The sequence below is a fragment of the Megachile rotundata genome, chromosome 2 (genome assembly GCF_050947335.1).
Source record: "Megachile rotundata isolate GNS110a chromosome 2, iyMegRotu1, whole genome shotgun sequence".
NCBI lineage: Eukaryota > Metazoa > Arthropoda > Insecta > Hymenoptera > Megachilidae > Megachile > Megachile rotundata.
In genome coordinates this window covers 14542873-14568016 of record NC_134984.1, presented here as the reverse complement: position 1 = coordinate 14568016, position 25144 = coordinate 14542873, and the positions used below count along the sequence as shown (strand labels likewise).

Sequence of the window (25144 nt, the reverse complement as noted above, 5' to 3'; positions counted from 1 at the left end):
AGGTTTAATGAAAATCCGCTGAATTTTTACGCTGGCCCGCCACTTTCCCGTTCGATGAAATATATTTTGCGGATATTTATTCGGATCGTTGGGCAAAATTAACGACGCGGTTATCGCATCTGCGCTATCTGCTACTTTCTCATGAAAAATTAACGATATCGTTATTTTTCTGGACTTTTTGTTACATGAATGTTTAACTTGTTCAACGTTATTATCTCGAAAATTGGGGATGTAGGCTGCGGACCGGGGATGTTAATGGGGATATTTTCCTGGGGAATGAATAGACGGGGTGAACGTGGAATTTTCGAGGAGTGGTACTTTAGGAGAGAATTTTGGGATCTTGATATTATGGTATTTGAAATGTTGGGTCTGAAGTATTATGATTTTGCAGGGGAAAAAGGTTAGGGTTTAAAAATGTGGAATATTTGTTTTTGAAATTGTGGGATTTTAAGTGTTAAAAAGTTTGGAAATTTCGAATCTGCAATGCTAGATATTGAAATACTGACATTGTGAAATTTTATGCTCTAGAATTTTAGAAAATCAAATATTCAAATTTGTGTTACTGGGATATTGAGATATTGGAATTTTTGGAATGCGAGAATGTTGAAATATGGGAATGTTGGAATGTGAGAATGTTGAAATGTGAAAATGTTGGAATGTGAGAATGTTGGAGTGTGAGAATATTGAAATGTGAAAATGTTGGAATGTGAGAATGTTGAAATGTGAGAATGTTGAAATGTGAGAATGTTGAAATGTGAGAATGTTGGAGTGTGAGAATGTTGGAATGTGAGAATGTTGAAATGTGAGAATGTTGGAGTGTGAGAATGTTGGAGTGTGAGAATATTGAAATGTGAAAATGTTGGAATGTGAGAATGTTGAAATGTGAAAATGTTGGAATGTGAGAATGTTGGAGTGTGAGAATGTTGAAATGTGAAAATGTTGGAATGTGAGAATGTTCGAGTGTGAGAATGTTGGAATGTGAGAATGTTGAAATGTGAAAATGTTGGAATGTGAGAATATTGAAATGTGAAAATGTTGGAATGTGAGAATGTTGAAATGTGAAAATGTTGAAACGTGAGAATGTTGGAATGTGAGAATGTTGAAATATGAGAATGTTGGAATGTTGGAATGTGAGAATGCTGAAATGTGAGAATGTTGAAATGTTGGAATTATGGAATATTGGAAGTATGAAATGTTAATATTTTAGAATGTTGGAATGTTGAAATTTTAGAATGTTGGAATGCTTAAATGATGTAACACCTTACAGCAGTATTTACTTAAATTACCAATTATTTAACTAACAATTAGAGATAAATAAACCGCTTACCATATAAATAAATGCTTCTTACAAATATCTTAAAAAAGACTTGAAATTCATTTTTTTTTTTTAAAGGAAGTAAAATTGTATACAACAAGTTTTATTCGACAGGGTGTCCGAGTATATAGAGTAAACAAGAAACATATTTCTACACGCAGAAACATGTCGAATATGTAAAATAAAGTTTTCTCATATACAGCTCCCTATCGTAGAAAACTAAATTCCAACATTTTTCAAAATATTTGTAACAAAATTTGCTTCCAGAAAGAGGAGCGATAATTCCAACAGTCTGATTAATTCAACACGCGAATGTTGGGCAACAATAAATGTAATTATTAATATTACTAAAATTATTATTATTAGCATTAGTCAATGTCCTTCGTAATACTGTTACTGATGTGTAATATTGATGAGCGGATTTATCATACTTTACTCTACGTGCATTGCCATGTGCATTAACATATGAACAATGTTATGAAGAATTCATTATTCATATTAACGACAGTAGTAATAATTACGTTCATTAACTATTTGTCGTATTCTGGTGCATATGTGATTCGACATTATTTGATGTAGTTTTATTGTAGATAAGTAACAAATTTTTTTATTGAGAAAATTGTTGAAAATGTTCTTTATGGATTTTTAGAAAAGGGGAATTGAATGCAATTTCTAAATTTTCACAATTTGCACTATGTAAATTTTCAAATTTTTTAGATTTCTAGATTTCTAGATTCTGAAATTGCAAAATTCCAAATTTCCAAAATTCCAAATTTCCAAATTTCCCCAATTTCAAATTTTCCCAATTTCAAATTTTCCCAATTCCAAATTTCCCTAATTCCAAGTTTCCCCAATTCCAAGTTTCCCCCATTCCACGTTTCCCCAATTCCTAATTTCCCCAATTCCAAATTTCCCCAATTCCAAATTTCCCCAAATCTAAGTTTCCCCAATTCCAAATCTTCCCAATTCCAAATTTCCCAAATTCCAAGTTTCCCCAATTCCAAATTTCACTAATTCCAACTTTCCCCATTTCCAAGTTTCCCCAATTCCACGTTTCCCCAATTTCAAATTTCCCAACTCCAAATTTCCCCAATTCCAAATTTCCCCAATTTCAAATTTTCCCAATTCCAAATTTCCCTAATTCCAAGTTTTCCCAATTCCACATTTCCCCAATTCCAAGTTTCCCCAATTCCACGTTTCCCCAATTTCAAATTTTCCCAATTCCAAATTTCCCTAATTCCAAGTTTCCCCAATTCCAAGTTTCCCAAATTCCAAATTTCCCCAATTTCCAATTTCCCCAATTCCAAATTTCCCAACTCCAAATTTCCCCAATTCCATGTTTCCCCAATTCCAAATTTCCCCAATTCCTAATTTCCCCAATTCCAAATTTCCCAACTCCAAATTTCCCCAATTCCAAGTTTCCCCAATTCCAACTTCCCCAATTCCAACTTTCCCCAATTCCAAGTTTCCCCGATTCCTAATTTCCCCAATTCCTAATTTCCCCAATTCCAAATTTCCATAATCCCAAATACTAATACTCCAAACTACCAAAGTATAAAAGTCGGCAAAATTATTACTAATCGTAGAGTATCCCCCTAACTTTCTTATACACTGAAAATCTCCAAACGTCTCCCATATCAAACTCTCCCCTGTTCCATCTAATTACATCACATGTATTTGCGTCTCGTTACCATCACTTTGTGACCCAATACATTTTTCCTAGCTAAGTCTCTTCCGATCGTATCGCGATTACGGGAACACCCTGTATATTCCGTAATAGCAAATTCTGTAGACGAGGAGATTTCCCAATCAGATTTCGGTTCCCTGCTTTCGATCCTGCTTCGAACGTTGCTGCTATAAAATTATCCGTTTTCCGAGGGAAGAGGGAGCAAGAATCCGGTCACGTACCGATTTCATTTAAGAGAATCTTGTATTTAAAATCGTCACGACTTCCCTTACTCATTTGCTCAGAAATTGGCAGAACACACTAGAAATCGTTGGTACGCATACATAACAGGCACGTGACTAAATTTCCTTTTTGCCGTATTTTTTTTTTTTCTCTCCTTTTTCCGCCTTACCCTCGCCGCGATAGCGTGCCTCGCTTCGTGCTCCCCTTTCGCAATTTTTCTCTGTTGAATTGCAACGACGGCAACAGGTGAAACGGGATATGACGCACTCAATGCCGTGCAATTAAAAAATATTCTTTGTCGAGGAGATCAAACATTTTTAATTGTTTCGTAATTGTTTCGCGGTAAAGTATTAGCATGTAGTTAGCACAATCTCGTTTAACCTGTATCTTGTTGGGGATTTTCGGAGGTATTTCTGGAAACGCTCATGACAGAAGTGTGAGAAAGGAGAATTTTTTATTTATTTTTATGTGTAGCGCTTTGGGGGGAATTATTATTAGCTTTATTGGGTAGTCGATGCGTTATTTTGTGGCAGTTTGTTGTGGAGTGCATTGGGTTTACTGGAAAGTTTATAGAAATTATTCTTTTACCGATTTATTGATTTATAGATTTACCGATTCACTTATTTTCTGATTCATTCATTTACCGATTTACTGATTTACCAATTCACCGATTTTCCGATTCACCAATTTACTGATTTACCGATTTACTGATTTACCAATTCACCGATTTTCCGATTCACCGATTCACCGATTCACCGATTCACCGATTCACCGATTCACCGATTCACCGATTCACCGATTCACCGATTTTCCGATTCACCGATTCACCGATTCACCGATTCACCGATTTACTGATTTTCCAATATACCGATTTAGCGATTCCCCGATTTACTGATTTACCGATTCACCGATTTTCCGATTCACCGATTCATCGATTCACCGATTCACCGATTCACCGATTTTTCGATTCACCGATTTTCCGATTCACCGATTCACCGATTTTTCGATTTTCCGATTCACCGATTCACCGATTCACCGATTCACCGATTTTTCGATTTTCCGATTCACCGATTCACCGATTCACCGATTCACCGATTTTCCGATTCACCGATTCACCGATTCACCGATTCACCGATTCACCGATTCACCGATTCACCGATTCACCGATTTATTGATTTTCCAATTTACCAATTTAGCGATTCCCCGATTTACTGATTTACCGATTCACCCATCTGCCGATTTTCCAATTTACCGATTTACCTATTTACTAATTTTCCAATTTACCGATTTTTTGATTCACCATTTTACACTTTATCGACCTACTAATTCACTGATCTATACATGCATCGACTCACCAAGTTAATCTCCTACTTCTTCAACTTTTAAATTCTCCATTTTAACGACTTATACCTCCTCAAATTTATTAAGTTCCCAAAAATGTTAATAGTTATAAACCTACCTACATGTCTAATTGTAAGAAAAAATATTAGAAATCAATTATAAAAAGAGGAAATGAAATTAACAAAAACAAAGGAAGCGAAATATAGAAACGTGATACAGAGTGCGCGATATACAATGTAGGAGATGCACGGGTTGGGTGATACATTCTGAAAAGAAAGGACCGTATAAACGAAACAAAACAATATTTTAATCATCTCTTTGTACATTTAGATTCAGTATTATATTCCAGAACAAAAGCAAGGTTGAATTTTTACATTTAAACGAGGAACACGTTAAAAATTGTGATTTTATAAAACATGTAACATGTCTCAAGCCTCCTCTGTGGAACAATTAATACGTAGGAGTGAGAAACACAAAAACGAAACAGTTTATTTCATGCGCACCTCACAATTATACATTTCTTCTTTTATTTACGTTAGCACATCCCGTGTAGCATCATTTAAAACGCGTTTGACACCGAGTCCGGTATTCGCGAGAAATAATGAATTGCTATTAGAATATACAAATTCTCGCGATAATTTGTTTGCGAAAGTGTATCTATTTTTTATTACGCAGAATTAGATTGCTCAGAGGACGTATGACGCGTGTATCAAACAGCTTTTCGATATACGTCTCGAAGCTCTCCAATCATAAAATTTTCGAACAATAATTCCAATAACACTTCGTCTTAAAGCGAAAGCACCGAGCATCGAACCGTGTACGTAATATCGAACGTATTACCGCGTCGAGTAATTGATATTTCATAAAAATCAATTCGCGATGTCAAAAACTTTATGTAAGGTTAATAAAAACTTGCGCCTCGCCGCAAGAGAACGTTCTTTCTCCAATAAAAAAATTTCGCCTCAACAAATTTGTTTGGAACAATCATAAATTACCAGCGCGTTACCGAGGAAATTCTGTAACGCACGATTCTGTTCCGTCTATTAGGCGGGAAATTTAAACCTGTATCGGGCATCTCCAGCCTTCACCGCATAAATCATCGTTCGACAAGATCCGCTAAATTCCGAAAGTGCTGAAATTGCAGACGTCCAGGGATGATAGAACATTCAGACAGTAAAACGATACGACGTGTTCGTTTTTTTCCCTCCGATGTCGTTATCGCCGGCTACTGAGAGAATTCTATAGTGCACGGTACGATTCTATTAGGCGGGAAATTTAAAACTGTACCAATCCCGGTCTCTTTGACAAGCGAATAAATGATCCCAAAAATGAATTAGAGTAGCAGAGGGTGAGGTAATTACGAGCCCTTATCGTTCAGATATCAGAGCATCATTTGGTCAATGAATGGAACCGATTGAATCGCTAATTGTTCGGGGTTTCATCGAGCACGAAATCCATCGTCGTTCGCTTTCGCACAACCCCCCATATTCATATTCCACCTTGAGATCCGATCTCATTTCGAGCAGAAGATACGTAGCTACGGCAGGCTGCAGCTCGCGAGGGAAAAAATCGATCGAGGTCGGAAACAAGGAATTCCCGGAAGGGGATTTCCTTCTGCTCCACCGACCTGAACCTTTCTCACCCTCTCTCGTGTCATCCCCGTTTTCTCTTCCTTTCTTTCTTAGTCAGCAGCTATCGTCCCTCTTCTTATTCTTCTTTCGCATTTCAGAAAAAAGAAAGCAAAAAAGAAATAAGGGGGGTAAAACGGAGAAACATCATAGACAAGATGTGTACTGGGGGATTGTTTCGATGATTAAGAACGACAACGTTTGGTTTTTCCTACCAAGCCTCCTGGAAAATGAGTTTGTACTATTTATGTCGATAGTGGTACTCGTGATGACGGATGAAGATTTGTGTGGGGAGAGATCTTGAGAGAACAGATTTTTATTAGAAGTCCAAATTTTTTTTATATGAATTGTTACTCAATTTCAATCAATTTTGTTGTTCAATTTTGGAAAGAATTTTTGTGGTATAATTGCTGTGATGATAGAATGTATAAGGCGATATAATATGTATGTGGATATGGCGAAATAACAAGAGGCGATGTAACACATGTGGGAGGCAATATTTGGTAATGTAGCTTATAACGATATAACGTGTGTGGACGGATAATGTTTGGTGACATAGTACGTAGCGATACTACTTGTGGCAATATATCTAGAGGTAGTGTAACTAGTGGCAATATAGCGCAATGGTTGTCTGATGACATTCAACGTAAGCATGCAAGTTGTTTGTACTGGTGTTCAACTTATCACTTTGAAATCACCAAATTTCTTCCATAGGCCATGGAATATAGCGCGGCAATATAATGTGCAACATTGGAACTCGGGAAAGTAGAATGTGGAGTACTAGAACTTGTGGTAATATAGATTATAGCGATATAAGGCGTGGTGATATAGAGCGTGGCAGTGGAACGCATGGTAATATATGTAGATTATAGCGATATAAAGCGTGGTGATATAGAGCGGGGCAGTGGAACGCGTGAAATAGAACGCGTGGCAATATATGTAGATCATAGCAATATAAAGCTTGGTGATATAGAGCGTGGCAGTAGAAAGCGTGGGAATAGAACGCGTGGCAATATATGTAGATCATAGCGATATAAAGCGTGGTGATATAGAGCGTGGCAGTGGAACGCGTGGAAATAGAACGCGTGGCAATATATGTAGATTATAGCGATATAAGACGTGGTGATATAGAATGTGGCAGTGGAACGCGTGGCAATATATGTAGATCATAGCAATATAAAGCGTGGTGATATAGAACGTGGCAGTGGAACGCATGGAAATAGAACGCGTGGCAATATATGTAGATCATAGCGATATAAAGCGTGGTGATATAGAGCGTGGCAGTGGAACGCGTGGAAATAGAACGCGTGGCAATATATGTAGATCATAGCAATATAAAGCGTGGTGATATAGAACGTGGCAGTGGAACGCATGGAAATAGAACGCGTGGCAATATATGTAGATCATAGCGATATAAAGCGTGGTGATATAGAGCGTGGCAGTGGAACGCGTGGAAATAGAACGCGTGGCAATATATGTAGATCATAGCAATATAAAGCGTGGTGATATAGAATGTGGCAGTGGAACGCGTGGAAATAGAACGCGTGGCAATATATGTAGATCATAGCGATATAAGGCGTGGTGATATAGAGCGTGGCAGTAGAAAGCGTGGAAATAGAACGCGTGGCAATGTAATTCGTCGAAATCTAGTTAGATTGATGGCAATGGCGATAAAGAGTGTAGTGAGATAAAGTGTGGTAATATAACGCGAGATATAGAACGTAGCAGTAAAACGCGCAGAAATAAGTTGCATGGCCTTAGATCATGTAGAAACACAAAGCATGGCCATATACAGCACGGTAATATAACGCGAGACAATGGAACGCACGGCAATATAATGCGCGGTAATAGAATGCATGGCGCTCTAAAGCGTGAACAAGTAACGATAAAAATTTTTAATGAAAAAAATTTCCGGTCAACTGAAATATAATATTTTAAAAGTCCAATAAATAAATTGTATAATAGATTAACCTTTTCTTCGCGATATACGATAACTGAAAGCGACACGGAACGTACGGAAAGCTCAATAAAATTGTCAAGTATTTATTTTTAGAGGGGATAAAAGCATTCGTGAAATCTCGTGCAACAGCAAACCGAAAGATAGCATCGGTCATAAAGAAATATATATATGTAGGTATATACGTGTACATAGAAGGAAATATATTATTTTTATAAAGATACACATTTTATCTTACGTGAATTCGGTCAGATGTAGTACAGGTATTATACAGGGTTATCGCGTCGAACGAAAGTGGGACAAACGTTTCGCGTCGTCGATTTTCATAATGATATCGCAATTAAATTCACTCTCTCGACAACAGATACCATAAGTAGTTCGCCCTCCCTAACCTCGTGGGAGGAGATGGCCGTTGTTATTTTAGACGTATATTTATCCACGAGGCATTTTCTTTGACACACTCGAACAGATCAAATAATAATATACCTTAACGTTTCCTCCTCGTTCTTCCTTCTACTTTTTCCCGTTTCACCTGCTGCTACGGCGAATAACCGAAGAAAAATAATCAATCATCCACTCGACGTTTCGCAATTTTCACCTTTCGATCATTCTTACCTTCGCCTCTTAGGTCATCTCGTTTCTTGCTCGAAGTGAAACAAACTCCGTCGAAAGAATTAATGTTCTTCCCAAAGCACTGTAGTTAGCGACGAACAAATAGGTTATTAATATTTTGTCGAAATTAGATAAATCAACCTATAGAAATATGTTGCCGGAACTAGAACGTAGATTGGGTGAAAAATATATCAATGTACTTTGGTCGAGTTTGGATTAGCGTTGAACTGTTTTTGGATTATACGGATTAAGTTTTAGGGCGATTTGATCGATATAACGATGGCGTTCAATAGCGTCGATAATCTGTTGCGTGCGAGTAATCTTGATAAAAGTTGAAAATAATAATCTTGTAGAACAGCTGAAAAATATCGCGGAGAGATTAACTGAAGGATGATAGACGGACTCAATATTTAAAAAGGGTAGAAAAAAAGGAGGGAAGTGTACCTATATAAATTATTACGCTTTTGTGCTAGACTCGCTTGATTCGTCAACATTTTCCACTAATTTATCTCGATCTGTCGTGTCGACGAAAAGAAAGGGACCAGAGAAAGGAAAGAGAAAGGAGAAATTGAAACGGTGGAAGCAATTTAGATATTACTTACGTCGAGAGTGGTCCTTTGCTATCTGAAGAAAACCGACGAAGAAGTACGAGAAAAGGGTAACAGTGGATGAAAAAAAATAAGACGTGAAAGATGGTGCTCGTCTGCAAAAAGGAAGAAAATAGAAGGGATGGAGCGGACAGGAAAAGAAGGGGGGGCGAGCCAGAAAGCCGCATAAATGAGCCGCCTGTGAAAACAGAAGGTATTCCGACCAAAGTAAAACGACATCGGACGGAAAAAAAAGGAATGCATCGTATCGTTTCACTGTCTGGATCGTCTATCGTCTCTAAACGTCTGCAATTTCAGCACTTTCGGAATTTAGCGGATCTTGTCGAACGATGATTTATGCGGTGAAGGCTGGAGATGTCCGATACAGTTTTAAATTTCCCGCCTAATAGACGGAACAGAATCGTGCGTTACAGAATTTCCTCGGTAACGCGCTGGTAATTTATGATTGTTCCAAACAAATTTGTTGAGGCGAAATTTTTTTATTGGAGAAAGAACGTTCTCTTGCGGCGAGGTGCAAGTTTTTATTAACCTTACATAAAGTTTTTGACATCGCGAATTGATTTTTATGAAATATCAATTACTCGACGCGGTAATACGTTCGATATTACGTACACGGTTCGATGCTCGGTGCTTTCGCTTTAAGACGAAGTGTTATTGGAATTATTGTTCGAAAATTTTATGATTGGAGAGCTTCGAGACGTATATCGAAAATGTGTTTGATACACGCGTCATACGTCCCCTGAGCAATCTAATCCTGCGTAATAAAAAATAGATATACTTTCGCAAACAAATTATCGCGAGAATTCATATATCTTAACAGTAATTTATTATTTTTCGCGAATACCGGACTCGGTGTCAAACGTGTTTTAAATGATGCTACACGGGATGTGCTAGCGTAAATAAAAGAAGAAATGTATAATAGTGAGATGCGCATGAAATAAACTGTTTCGTTTTTACGTTTCATGTTTTTCATTTCTACGTATTAATCTTCCCATAGCGGAGGCTACAGATATTTTACATGTTTTGTAAAATAACATTTTTTAACGCGGAGCGCGTTTATTCTGAAAAAAATTCCGTGTTTTTCTTCGACGGTATTATACTGAATCTAAATATACATAGAGATCGATAAAATATTATTTAGTTTTGATTGTGCGATTCTTTTCGTTTAAAATGTAACAGCCCTACAGGCCGTAAACTACGTTGTACATCGCTCAACGCCGTATCATATTTTTTTCATTTTTATTGTGCTATGTTTTCGAAAATTTTATCATTGTAGTTTAACTAGTTTATAAGATTGTTTTTTTAAGAGGGATTCGGGCAATTTTATACCTTGTACAGGGTTGAAAATTTGAAATTTTATACATTGGAAAGTTGGACAATTGAGAAACTGAGGAATTAAAGAATTGAAGAATCGATGAATTGATGAATTGATGAATCGAAGAATTGGAGAATGCAAGAATTGAAAAAATGAGGAATTGATGAATTGATGAATTGATGAATTGAAGAATTGAAGAATTAAAGAATTAAAGAATTAAAGAATTAAAGAATTGAAAAATTTGAGAACTGAAGAATTTGAGAGTTGAAGAATTTGAAAGTTGAAGAATTTGAGAATTGAAGAATGGGAGAATTGAAGAATTGAAAAATTGAAGAATTGAAGAATTGAAAAATAGAAAAATTGAAGAATTGAAGAATTGAAAAATTGAAGAATTGAAAAATTGAAAAACTGAAAAATTGAAGAATTGAAGAATCGAAGAATTGAACAATTGAATGATTGAACAATTTCTACATTTTCTCTCCAAAAATTGAACTACTGAGGAATTGAAAAATTGCGAAATCGTAAATAGGTCATCACCCACAATAAAGCTATATGCATCGAATACAATTGCACGAAATATTTGCCTCCTATAACTCCTCTAATTCGAAATAAATTAAAAGCAACTTGATGCTCCGAATATCGACCGCCTACCTCGTGAATTTCACATAAATCAGAAGAGAAGGCGCCTGGTTACCGTTTCTTGTAAGCAATTTGAATATTACGACGCTCCCTCGCGTTCAATTGCCAAAGGAAAGATTGAAAGACAACACATGAACGTTGTTCTCGGGGAGCTGTTCAGAAAAGAAATGGTAGGAACGTGAATGCGCAAGAGGATATAGCGACACATAGAAATGAAGATACCGCGTGGAGAACGGAAAAATCTCGGCTCGAAACGTACGAGACAAGAGTAATGTCGTGCTGTCCCGTTAACGCTCGTGAAATATTTGCTCTCGTTGCGAAAAGACAGGAATCTGTCGATGCAGCGATTTACTGGGCTTTAATAAACTAATGTTCCTACTGCCTCTTCTTTTTGCACTTCTTTTTTTTAACGTTTCACTTTTCGTTCCTCGCTCAACTTACCGTGCGAGTACGAAAATATTGGATCATCCCTTATGTTACTGTCACGTTCGTGTTCCTCTCGGTATATTACCATAAACCGCGCGAAACGGGTAGGTTAGGTTAGCAAGGTTTTGATGTATCAAGGTCTGATGACAGTGTTTCAGACATGTCAACTGAAACCTTGTAGAATTTGAAAAAAATAATTTAGACTTAGTTGCAATATTTAGCAAAAAATGGCGGACTTTATATATGGAAGGATATATCATTCTAAATTATTCTGCCACTTGATCAAAATATTTTATTATTCAACCGAATGATGTTGCAAATTTTTCACTTGCCGATATAGCGCTTAAAACATCTTATTTTATATTAAAAATATTGATAGATTATTTGTATAGTAATTTATATAATAATTAAATACAAAAAGGTACTTAAACAGAAATCTCAATGATGACCTTGGAAGATGTGTCTCAAGGGTAACTTAATACTTAAGGGCAATTCTTAATACTTAACTTTAATTCTTGCTACTTAACTTCAATTCTTGCAGTTTTAATTTGAGTTATAATTTGCAAAATATTTTAATTAGGTTTACGTTTTGACTGGTATTTGTTGCTGCTATATATACGCCATAATATCGGTTTGTTTTTTTAAAAGCATGTCCCTAGTATAATACAAGCAAGTACGCTATATCTCAATGTGACATTTCCTATTATCATATATCCAGTAGAGCATAGGTGACAAGGCCAGGTGAGAAGGGTACGCTGAAATATAGTATACTTGAATGTATTATGCTAGGGATATTAGAAAAACAAAGTGAGGGTATAGTGGATCTACCTTAGTAAAATATGCTATTATCTACTATTGCATATTGTAAATTTTACCTAAGCTTTTTGCGTAGATTTTGAGAACTAAGATCTGTTAAACTGAGGTAATCATACACGTAAGCAAAATTATTTAAAATATTGACTTCGATAAAATATTTCAACATCGTCGAGGTCGATGATGATTGTATTTTTTTGTAATTAACTGACAGTTAATTATGTTTAATAATTAACTGCCCTTTAATAATTAATTAAGATTTAACTGAATTAAAATTTTGGTCATCAGTTATATTCCATGAAACACATTTGAAGGTTATTGGCATAATTTGTAAAAATATTCGTTTTTTATTTGAACCTTTTATATAAAATTGCTACATACATGAATGATCGGTACTTGCACCGCAATAAAAAAATGGATGCTTCAATAAAACAAACGATGGATCGACAAATGAAAAATTTTTAATTAAATATGAACTTCGCTTGAATAATAATTGGTAAAATAAAATAATTTAATTAAAAATTTGTTCGTTGAAGTTGTATACAGGTTTTTTATAACAGAAAATATTGTCCTACCAATATTCTGTATGTAGCATTATTATAAAAAGAATTGAAGATAAAAAATGAGAATAGAAATATTCTTACGCGAAAACTGTATAAGATTAAAGCAGTAAATACAATATTCATCGAGAGACTAGACAGGATCTGTTATACTTTTATTCGCGAAATAAAACAGCAGGCGAGAAAGAAGATTAAACATTTTTCTTCTGGTTTCTGTTTGTTTCAGATACAAACACTGCCAGTGGTCCCGTATTGGTAGCGCCAGTTGGAAACCAAACGGCTGCGATTGGTCGTGAAGTTGTTTTTTCTTGCAGCGTTCGTAACATAGGAAAATATAAGGTAATTACGATAGAAAATGGAACGATAATATTGAACGTACGCTGCGGTAATATATGTACGACAGATGCATCGTTGCTGTCAACATACGCTCTAATATAATCGACAAACTTTTCGAACTTATAAATTTTTGCATTTTATAACTTTTCTGCGGTGTATGTTTCACTATGGGTGTGCAAATGTTGAATATCTGGAATTAACTTTTAATTTCTTTATTTGTATAGGTTTCGATTTCTTAATTTTCCTGTTTTTTAATTTTATAATTTTTTAATTTTCTAGTTTTCTAGTTTTCTGGTTTTCTAGTTTACTAGGTTTCTAATTTTTTAATTTTTTAGTTTTCTAATTTCCTAAGTTTTCATCATTTAAACTTTAAAATTTTCTAATTTTTCAATTTTCAAATTTTCTTTTATTCTAATTTTTCAATTTTTCCATTTCCCCATTTTCCAATTTTCCAATTTTCCAGTTTTCCAATTTTCTTATATTCTTATTGTCTATTATTTTAATTTTCCAATTTTTCAGTTTACCAAATTTCCACTTTTCCAATTTTCCATGTTTCCAATTTCCCAATTTTCCCTTTTTCCTATTTTCCGACCAATTTTCTACTGTTCTAATTTTCTAATTTTTTAATTTACTAAAATTCGAATTTTCCAACTTATCAATTTACAACCTACAGATTGATAAATTTTTAAATCTTCAAATCTTCTGATAAGATAAATCTATAAATCTTCAGATCGTCTATAAATCTTCAGATTGATCAATTCTTCAACTTTTTAATTCTTAATCTTTCAATTTTCCCATTGCCCCATTCTTTAACATCCAAATTGTCAAATTTGTAAATGAAATTAGCAATCTCTATCAAATTTTCAAATTAAGAAATCAAATTTTGAATCTCCATCAAAGTTTTGAATGTAAGAATCAAATCTTCAATCTTCAATAAATTTTCAATTGTATAAATCAAGTCTATAATTATTATCAAATTTTCAAACTAGAAAATCTTCAATCTCCTTAAAATTTTCAAGTTCATTATGAATCAAATATTCAATGCTCCTCAAATTTCCAAACATATAAATCTCCAAACTCTCCAATTCATCAACAAACAAATTTTTTAATTCATGAATCAAATTTTCAACATATAAGTCTTCAAACTCTCCAATTCATCAACAAACAAATTTTTTAATTCATGAATCAAATTTTCAACATATAAATCTTCAAACTCTCCAATTCATCAACACACAAACTTTCAAAATAAATCAAATTTTCAAACGCATAAATCTTCAAACTCTCCAATTTATCAACAAACAAATCTTCAAATTTATAAATCAAATGTTCAAACACGTAAATCGTCAAACTTTAACACAAAGATAGTAAAATTTTCGATCAATAAATTTTCAAATTTCCTCCCATAGAAATCTGCACACCATCCGTCACCCGAATCCTCAAATTATCAATCGGACAGGTCGAATCCTCGACCGTCGAAGTATTCGCCACCACATTTCCCAAAACTGCCCCAATAACTCATTTGTATCCGCGGCATGTCACCGCGTGCATTTCGCGTTTGAATTTCCCGCCCGCTCACGGTCGAGTGCACGAAACGACGTAAATCACCGCGGAAAGTCGAATAATACCGGCAGTTCCATCCGCATCGGTTCTCTATAGTTCCGATGGTATTTGTCAAAAATTCTTCGCAGCTTCTCTAATCTGACCGAGACTTATCCTCCCGCTATATTTAGTAATAAGTTTCCCGATAAAAATTTAGATATTCCAACAAGAAGGATAAGGAGTATAAAGGTATAGAAAGCATAAAGGAGGGGACGGTATGATGGGAGAATGAGAGAATGAGAAACGGAGGCGGAAGAAGGGGGGGAAAGAATTGGAGAGTAAGTAGAGATGGAGGAGACACATTTTCTCTGGCGACAGATTCCACCCCTAAAGTATCCGGCTAGATGAAATATTCGGTCTATAGAAAGCCACTCAAGGCAGCTTGGCAGGCAGGGATGGATTAAGATAAGCCCGGTTCCCCGTCCGTACCAAATAGTTTCCGAAGATCGTCTTCAACGGAAAATACTATCCAAACTTATGAACGTTGTTTTATTTCAATAACGAGGTAAACTGAATTTCAATTTGATCGATCAAAAGACCGGAGTACCGACTTTCGTCCTTAACGGGATTACGTAACAAACTTCTCACGCGGACGCCATTTTTCTAATATTATATAAGTAGTATTTCAAGCGGACTGTTAGGAGGATGACCCTGTACGCAGATTTCGTGATGTACGAGCGGAGAATTGAAGTTTGTTAGACTTTTGTGGGGATATTTTGCAGTTTTGCAATTTTGACTTTTTGGATAGTTGAAATCGTTTTGGGATTTTTGTTTTTATTACATTTATTCAGGTTTTTATGATTTTGTTTTGTTATCTTGGTGGTTTCTTATTTTTCTGTTTTTCTATTTTCCCGTTTTCCTATTTTCCTATTTCCCAATTTTTCAATTTCCCAATTTTCCAACTTACAAATTTCCCAAATTTCCAATTTCCCAATTTTCCAACTTACAAATTTCCCAAATTCCCAATTTCTCAATTTCCCAATTTACCAACTTACAAATTTCCCAAACTTCCATTTTTCCAATTTCCCAAATCCCTAAATTTCCAATTTCCCAATTTTCCAACTTACAAATTTCCCAATTTCCCAAACTTCCAATTTCCCACATTTCCAATTTCTCAATTTCCCGATTTCCCAATTTACCAATTTCCCAATTTACCAACTTACAAATTTCTCAAACTTCCATTTTCCCAAATTCCCAAATTTCCAAATTCCCAATTTCCCAATTTACCAACTTACAAATTTCCCAAATCCCTAAATTTCCAATTTCCCAATTTACCAACTTACAAATTTCCCAATTTCCCAATTTCCCAATTTCCCAATTTCCCAAATTCCCAAATTTCCAATTTCCCAATTTACCAACTTGCAAGTTTCCCAATTTCTTAATTTCTCAATTTACCAACTTACAAATTTCCCAAACTTCTATTTTTCCAAATTCCTAAATTTCCAATTTCCCAATTTTCCAACTTACAAATTTCCCAATTTCCCAAATTTCCAGTTTCTCAATTTCCCAATTTCCCAATTTACCAACTTACAAATTTCCCAAACTTCCATTTTCCCAAATTCCCAAATTTCCAATTTCCCAATTTCCCAATTTACCAACTTACAAATTTCCCAAACTTCCATTTTTCCAATTTCCCAAATCCCTAAATTTCCAATTTCCCAATTTACCAACTTACAAATTTCCCAATTTTCCAAATTCCCAAATTTCCTATTTCCCAATTTACCAATTTGCAAGTTTCCCAATTTCTTAATTTCTCAATTTACCAACTTACAAATTTCCCAATTTTTCCAGTTTCATATTTTCTTATTTTCCTATCCTCGTATTTTCCTATTTTCTAATTTTCCTATTTCTCAAGTTTCTTCTCTTATCTCTCAATTTTCTCATTTCCAATTAAGCTACATCTCATTTCGTCAACTTCCCCATTTTTCTGTTATCTTATTACGTAAGTTCTTGATCTGCCAATTTCCCTATTCATCAGCTTTTCTTTATTTATGTTCTTGATTTCCATATTTTACCAATTCTTCTACTTCCACATTCTGCTTCACAATTGTTCTATTTTTCAATTTGCTTCATCCATTATTTTCCAATTTTTTCAATCTTCTCATTTCATCATTTTTTTCAATTTTATTATTCTATTATTTTTCAATTTTCCAGTTTCCATATTCTATTCGTAAATTTTCCAATTTTCCTGTTTCCTATTTCCGAACACTGCTCCACAATTTTCTTGTTTTCTATCATCCCATCATTTTCCAATTGTTTCTCTCAAAATTCTGTTCCTCAATTTTCCTCTGTTCCTGTTTATAAATTCTGTTTCACATTTTTCCAATTTTCCTAATCTCTAATCCATCATCTATTAATTCCTCAATTTTCTTGCATTCTTCTTCAATTATCTAACTTTTTCATTTACGTTTCCCATTCTATCTTACCAATTTAATTTTTCAATCTTTCAATTTTCCTATTACTTAACTTCATAATTTTGCAATATACAAATATTTCAATATTCTAATTTCAATTTTCGATCCATTTTCTAATTTTCCAAATACCACATCTATGAATATATTTATGTACCATAAATATGCACCTGATATTCATTAACACGCCCACAAAATTCAAAATTATTCAAGCGCCCATAATTTTATTTCAACAAAAATAATATTATTAAGTTATACATCGGTTTGACATTTTCGGCAATCGGTGGAATTTGGTGCTATTCCAATTTGAAATTCAAAATCTTCATTTTCGTCGATATGGCATGCATAATATCGAGGAGGGTGTTTCCATTTGATACGTGCTTCATGCACGCAAACAAATATCTTCGTGACTTACGTAGCAACGATCTGATGATACTTATATCAGATTTGCTCGATTTCGAACTTCGCTTGATTTATCGGCTAACTTTCTCAAGAATTATGATGTAGATACAGATGATTAATTGTCTCGCAGACGGATTATGGTTTGACGATGATGAAGATTATTTCGTTACGCTTTTCCCTACAAAATACATCCTGCAACATTTTTATTTCCTTTAAGAAAAATGAATAAGTTTCATAATTAACGAAAGTCGTTGAAAATATTTCTTATGAACAATGTTATGTTACATCAAGACCGGTTTCTGTTTAGGTTAGGTTCAACTTTCTAATGCATTAACCTAACCTAACCATCAACTACTGATCCTAGTTTTAACCTAAACTCCATTGAAACTGAAGATGTCTTCCGATTTACTAAAATTTTTATTTTCCCAAAAAAAGATAACCTTCCTTTTATCCAAATTTTTTTGACCGCAATTTGCGTCCACATTTTCTACAACTTCCCCGGCATATTTCGGGCGAGAACATTCTTTCATGCCGGACAATATTTTTAAACGTCCCGCTAGAATTTTGTCGGTCGTAAAGAAGTCTGAGGGCGGTGATTTTTTTTAAAAACGCTTCTTTCAGTCGCGGTAACGAATGAAGGGCTGTTACGACACCGGTAGGAAAATGACAATGGGTTTTGCAGGTTGGATGGCTACGTGCTTCGGACCACACGATTCTCTCGGTTCACACGAGGACGGTAACGCACAATGCACGTATCGCGGTCTCGTACGAAACCGGCGGAAGTTCCGGGTCAGGGGCAGCTTCCGCTAACGCCTTCGGTGTGACGGGAAGTAGCCAACCGACGGAGGAAGTCGTCAATGGCACGTGGCGGCTGCACATACGTCAGTTGAAGGAATCGGATAGGGACTGTTATATGTGTCAAATTAACACCAGTCCGATGATATCCGAGCTCGGATGTTTGGATATTCTTGGTAAGCTTCACCTTTTGTTATCTAATAAAGTGAGGGCTTGTACGTTCTACGATACACTGATACAGTTTGATGGAGCGTAAATATATCTTGTATACTCGTGTGGCTCAACAAACTTATTGTTCACTCCGAAAGTTTAGTATATGACTTAAAGGAATCATATCAAAGTCTGAGGTTAAAAATTTCAATTTAGTAGGTTGTTAATAGGGACTTTTTATTGATATATCAATTTTTATCATATTGTATTTTTACAACAAGCTATTACAGATGTTAGGGTTACATTGCACAAATTAGATGGTAGCATTAAGTTTTATAGCAATATAAATCAGCTGATTTAACTATATTTATACAATTGAGAAATTAGTAAATAATAAGTAACGTTAATTAATTAAGAATCCCTAGGTGACCATATCATTTAATCAGTAGATGGTATAACATACATGTATGCTCAGATTCATAGATCCTTATATCCCCACATTCCTAGATCCCTGGGTCGCTAGATCTAAATATCCCATGATCATAATATCCCTAGATTCGAGAAGTCTAGATCCTAATATCCCTAGATCCCAATATCTCTAGATCCCAATATCCTTAGATTTCAATATTCCTAGATCTCAATATCTCTAGATATCAATATATATAGATCCCAATATCCTTAGATTTCAATATCCCTAGATCTCAATATCTCTAGATCTCAATATATATAGATCCCAATATCCTTAGATTTCAATATTCCTAGATCCCAATATCCTTGGATTTCAATATTCCTAGATCTCAATATCTCTAGATATCAATATATATAGATCCCAATATCCCTAGATCCAAATATCCTTAGATTTCAATATTCCTAGATCTCAATATCTCTAGATATCAATATATATAGATCCCAATATCCCTAGATCCCAATATCCTTAGATTTCAATATCCCTAGATCTCAATATCTCTAGATATCAATATATACAGATCCCAATATCCTTAGATTTCAATATTCCTAGATCTCAATATCTCTAGATATCAATATATATAGATCCCAATATCCCTACATCCCAATATCCTTAGATTTCAATATCCCTAGATCTCAATATCTCTACATCCCAATATCACTAGATTTGAAATATCCCTAGATCCCAATATCCTTAGATTTCAATATCCCTAGATTTCAATATCTCTAGATCTCAATATATACAGATCCCAATATCCTTAGATTTCAATATTCCTAGATCTCAATATCTCTAGATATCAATATATATAGATCCCAATATCCCTAGATCCCAATATCCTTAGATTTCAATATCCCTAGATCTCAATATCTCTACATCCCAATATCACTAGATTTGAAATATCCCTAGATCCCAATATCCTTAGATTTCAATATCTCTACATCCCAATATCACTAGATTTGAAATATCCCTAGATCGAGAAATGTCCATAGACCCCAAAACATCCCTAGATCCCAATATTCCTAGTTCCGAAATATCCCTAGATCCAAATATTCCTAGATCCCAATACCCCTAGGTCCCAATATCCCTAGATCCCAATATTCCTAGATCCCAATATCCGTAGATCCCAATATCCCTAGATCCCAATATCCTTAGACCCCAATATCCCTAGATCCCAATATCCTTAGACCCCAATATCCCTAGATCCCATCATTCCTAGGTCCAAATATCCCTAGATCCTATAATCCCTAAATCCAAATATACCTTGAATATCCCTAGCTTCCAATATTCCTAGATACCAATATCCCTAGATACCAATATCCCTAGATACCATCATCCCCAGGTCCCAATATCCCTAGATCCCATCATCCCTAAATCCAAATATACCTTGAATATACCTAGCTCCCAATATCCCTAGATCCCAATATCTCTATAATCTGAAATTTCAACAAATATTAAATATGTCTAATACGATATTAAATATTTGCAGCGTTATATTTGTATCTATGTTTCTTAGCTTTTGACAGTAATTGTACAGGACTTATTATCGAACGTTAAAAGGTAAAAATTCTGAGAAATATGAGATCAGTATAGTTCCTCGAAATTCAACAAAAGCAATCGACTAAATCAACGATATTAATTTGATGAAAGGTTATCGACGAGGGCGCAAGCCGTTTCCATAATTTCTCACGCTACTTAATGCGAGCAATACAATTGTGTAGTGAGTTTAAATCGATACAAATTGTATGTGCACGGTGGCACGATGAAATATATCGTAGTTAGCGGGCAACTGTAATGAATGTTAGTTCGCCAAGTGACAGAGGGTTAATATAGTCATATAGTAATCGGACGTTTAATCTTTCTGTTCAAACACGAACGTAATTTAAATTGCTACGACATCCAAAGTTCCGTGACCGAGATATGTAAGTACAAAAGAACTTTCGGCAAAGTTATCCTGGTTATTCATTAAATTATTCTCCGCCAGCTATATTTTTCTTTTTTATTTTCCCTCGTTTTTTCTTTCCGCCCCTCCTCAGCTTTCGAACGTGGCTACTTTAAGGCAACGAAAACTTTTTACCTTATTACCAATCGTTACCTCGACGGAACTCGTCGAACTTTGTTACGCAACTTTTCGCTCGTTCGAGAAAATATTTTCGATATCATTTTTTTACATACCTAATTGCCGAACCGAGAGGTATTATTTTAATCTCTGAAATAATACCGTTCGTTTTTAAAAGTCGACTTCTTTCATCAACCCTTTGTCACTTTTAATTTTTTAACTAAATGAACAGTTCTATATATTACCATTTTTTATTCAAGTTAAGACCCTGTATTTTAAAAGCGACATTACATGAATTAACTTTGAATTTATCGTCGGTGAAATTTTTTGTGAATTAAATGAAATTACAGATAGGTCTTACATTTTTATATGAAATAATTAAAAATTAATTTCTGAGTCAACTAAATATATGACCACTAATTTTTCTATTTCATTAAATTTAACAGATGAGTGCATTTATATTTGAAGTCGAATTTTACTCAGCAAATAAATTGACAAAGAAATGATCTCAGGTGAAGTTCTTCGTTCCCGCTTAATTAAATGAAAAATAATATAATTAAAGGTAGCGGACTTACGTTTTTATATGAACTAATTAAAAATTAACACGGGACCACAGAAGAGCAGCGGTAATAAAATTGATTTTAATTAATAAGAACTGTTTATATAATGTGTTCTTCTCGTTTCATTATCTTCCGTATAATCTTGTTTAATCGCCGTTTAATATAAAAAGTACACACAGGGAGGATAATAATTATGTTCCCAACGTTTTAAACATTTGTAATTTCTTGCTTCATTCCCATCCTTTCCGGACCCTAAATCGACTCTAATTATACTAACTAAACATTAAAAGCTACCTCTCCACAGTTTTCCGCGTCAAAGCTACGTATATAAGAGGTTCTTTTAAAAACTTCAGCTTCAATAATTGTTCTTTGCTAATTTGAAACTTTTGTATAATTCTTTCTTTACAGTTTTAACACTTGTTCGCAGGATCGCGTTTTAACTGGACTTATCGTTTTACGTTCTTAACTTTTAAATGGTTTCAAATACTTTGATTATAACTTCGAAATCACGTCGAATATATAGATTACAATTTTCAACGCGATTGTTGGGAATATTTTTAGTTTACTGCTTCTGTATAATGAGGTGAATTGGTCAGGTTTTTAACTATTTTAACATTTTTATGATTTAATGTGAAATATATGGGTTACAATTTTTATCATTTGTCAAGTTTTCAAGTTTTTAAGTTTTCAAGTTGATAAGTTGATAAGTTGATAAGTTTTCAAGTAGTCAAGTTTTCAAGTTGATAAGTTGATAAGTTTTCAAGTTTTCAAGTTTTCAAGTAGTCAAGTTTTCAAGTGGATAAGTTTTCAAGTTTTCAAGTTGATAAGTTTTCAAGTTTTCAAGTTTTCAAGTTTTTAAGTTTTCAAGTTTTCAAGTTTTCAAGTTCTCAAGTCTTCAAGTTTTCAAATCTTCAAATCTTCAAATCTTCAAATCTTCAAATCTTCAAATCTTCAAATTTCCAAATTTCCAAATCTCCAAATCTTCAAATTTTCAAATCCCCAAATCCCCAAATCTCCAAATCCCAAATCCCAAAATTCTGAACTCACCAATTCCCAAATTCTAGAATCCCCAAATCCCCAACTTCTCAACTCACCAATCCCCAAATTCCAGAATCCCCAAATATCTAAGTCCCCAAATCGCCAAATTCTCAACGCACCAACTCCCAAATTCAAGAGTTCCAAAATCTCCACATCTCCAAATTTCCACATCCCCATATCCCCAAATCCCCAAATCCCCAAATCCCCAAATCCCCAAATCTCCAAATCCCCAAATCCCCAAATCCTCAAGTCCCCAACTTCCAGAATCCCCCAAATCCCCAACTTCTCAACTCACCAATCCCCAAATTCCAGAATCCCCAAATACCTAAGTCCCCAAATCCCCAAATCCTCAAGTCCCCAACTTCCAGAATCCCCCAAATCCCCAACTTCTCAACTCACCAATCCCCAAATTCCAGAATTCCCAAATACCTAAGTTCCCAAATCGCCAAATTCTCAACGCACCAACTCCCAAATTCAAGAGTTCCCAAATCTCCAAATCCCCAAATCCCCAAATCCCCAAATCCCCAAATCCTCAAGTCCCCAACTTCCAGAATCCCCCAAATCCCCAACTTCTCAACTCACCAATCCCCAAATTCCAGAATCCCCAAATACCTAAGTCCCCAAATCGCCAAATTCTCAACGCACCAACTCCCAAATTCAAGAGTTCCCAAATCTCCACATCTCCAAATCCCCAAATCCCCAAATCCCCAAATCCTCAAGTCCCCAACTTCCAGAATCCCCCAAATCCCCACCTTCTCAACTCCCCAATCCCCAAATTCCAAAATTCACAAATCCCTAAATCCCAAAATTCCCAAATCCCCAAACCCCCAAATCCTCAACTTCTCTAACTCCCAGCTCCCTAACACCCCACCTTAATAAATTTCCAATCTCCACTACATTCTAACTTCCCAACCCCAACCCCCAACCCCTTGATCCCCAAAATGTTCACATACCCCTTACAAAATGCCTTAAAATCTGCCAACTCACCACCCAGAACTCAACACTCGACTCCCCATTCCCTGCATCTCCCTAGATAAGTCTAGCAATATGTATTGTCAGCATACCATACTCGCTACATAATGACCAAAGTTTGCACCCGTTTAACACAAAATTAACAGTTACTTTTAATTTCTGCGGAACAGTGCCACCGGATATCGTTTACGGAGGTGACACCAGCGCAGACTTGGCAGTTTCCGAAGGGGACAACGCAACCCTAAGCTGTCGTGCAACCGGAAGACCAACTCCGAGAGTGTCCTGGCGAAGGGAAGACGGAGAACCTATTCTCATAAGGGCCTCTTCTGCCGGTACATAATGACACTATAAAACTCATGGATACCTCCGTGGACAGACTCCTTTCCGTAAAAAAAAAACACGTTGAAAAGAAAACGAGAAACGCAGAGAGAAAGGTTTAATTTCGTTTGCTACCCATTACTTCCTTTGTTCGCGTTTCTGTTGTTTCCCTCCGTGTTTCTTCTTTCGCTTTAATCGCGATAGAGACAGAGCTTTATTACCCCGATGCTTATAAACGGCAATCGTTATTATGATGCTTTATGACAGTAACGTCAATAGGGAAATATAAATTGCGTGATGTTGAACTTTGAATTTCCTCTTTTTTTTTCCCACTTGGCCGCCGAGCATGCTTGATTGATATTGCAATTTGAATCGTTTGCTTCCGGTGCTTTGTGTTTTTAATATCGAAACTGACAATGAAACTGGGTAAACGGCTGGTTCAAGCATTTAATATTTCGCGATGGCCGCTCGAGCTTTGTAGTTGTTTCGTTGTGATGCTGTAATCATTGATTTGTTTTTTATAGGCTGGTTAAATATTGTACTTTCGATTAGATCGATGTTACCTTTGCATGAAATATTTTTTTAAAGAATTTTGTGTTGATATTGTTTTTTCATTTTAATACATTTCGTGGTTTTTATTTGTATGTAGATGTTTGTGGTATTGTAATTGTTATTTTATCTTCAGTGCTTTGAAAATTTACCCCTTTGTTGATGTACTTCTATTTTATTATTGTATACAGGGTGTCTCACAATTAGTAGGTCCCTGAAATGTAGCTGATGCGATTCTGAATAAGATTTCCCTTTGCAAAAATGTGGTTTGAAGCTTCGTTTTTCAATTATGAAGGAAAAACACGGACCAATCAGAGCGTGAAGATTGCGCATGCGCAGACGCGAGAGCGGCAGTTTCGCATAACGCGT

The 25144-nt window shown here is 35.2% G+C and overlaps 1 protein-coding gene and 1 long non-coding RNA gene across 18 annotated transcripts in view; one reads left to right on the top strand and one right to left on the bottom strand.

Moving 5' to 3' along the window:
- Positions 1-25144, top strand: part of LOC100881673 (lachesin) — a 76707-nt gene that overhangs the window by 34140 nt on the left and 17423 nt on the right. For both annotated transcript variants that reach the window (XM_012280027.2, XM_003701008.3), the window contains exons 2-4: positions 13350-13462; positions 18554-18842; positions 24079-24240. In XM_012280027.2, coding sequence (XP_012135417.1) covers positions 13350-13462; positions 18554-18842; positions 24079-24240 — 564 coding nt within the window. The remainder of the gene's footprint in view (positions 1-13349; positions 13463-18553; positions 18843-24078; positions 24241-25144) is intronic.
- LOC105661850 (uncharacterized) overlaps positions 1-25144 on the bottom strand; it is a 94694-nt gene that overhangs the window by 53008 nt on the left and 16542 nt on the right. Inside the window, exon 8 of one of the 16 annotated variants that reach the window (XR_013037314.1) lies at positions 17674-18063. The exons of the other annotated variants lie outside the window; for them this stretch is intronic. This is a non-coding gene — a long non-coding RNA (uncharacterized LOC105661850). Of the gene's footprint in view, positions 1-17673; positions 18064-25144 lie in introns of those variants that run through there. 16 annotated transcript variants of the gene reach the window in all.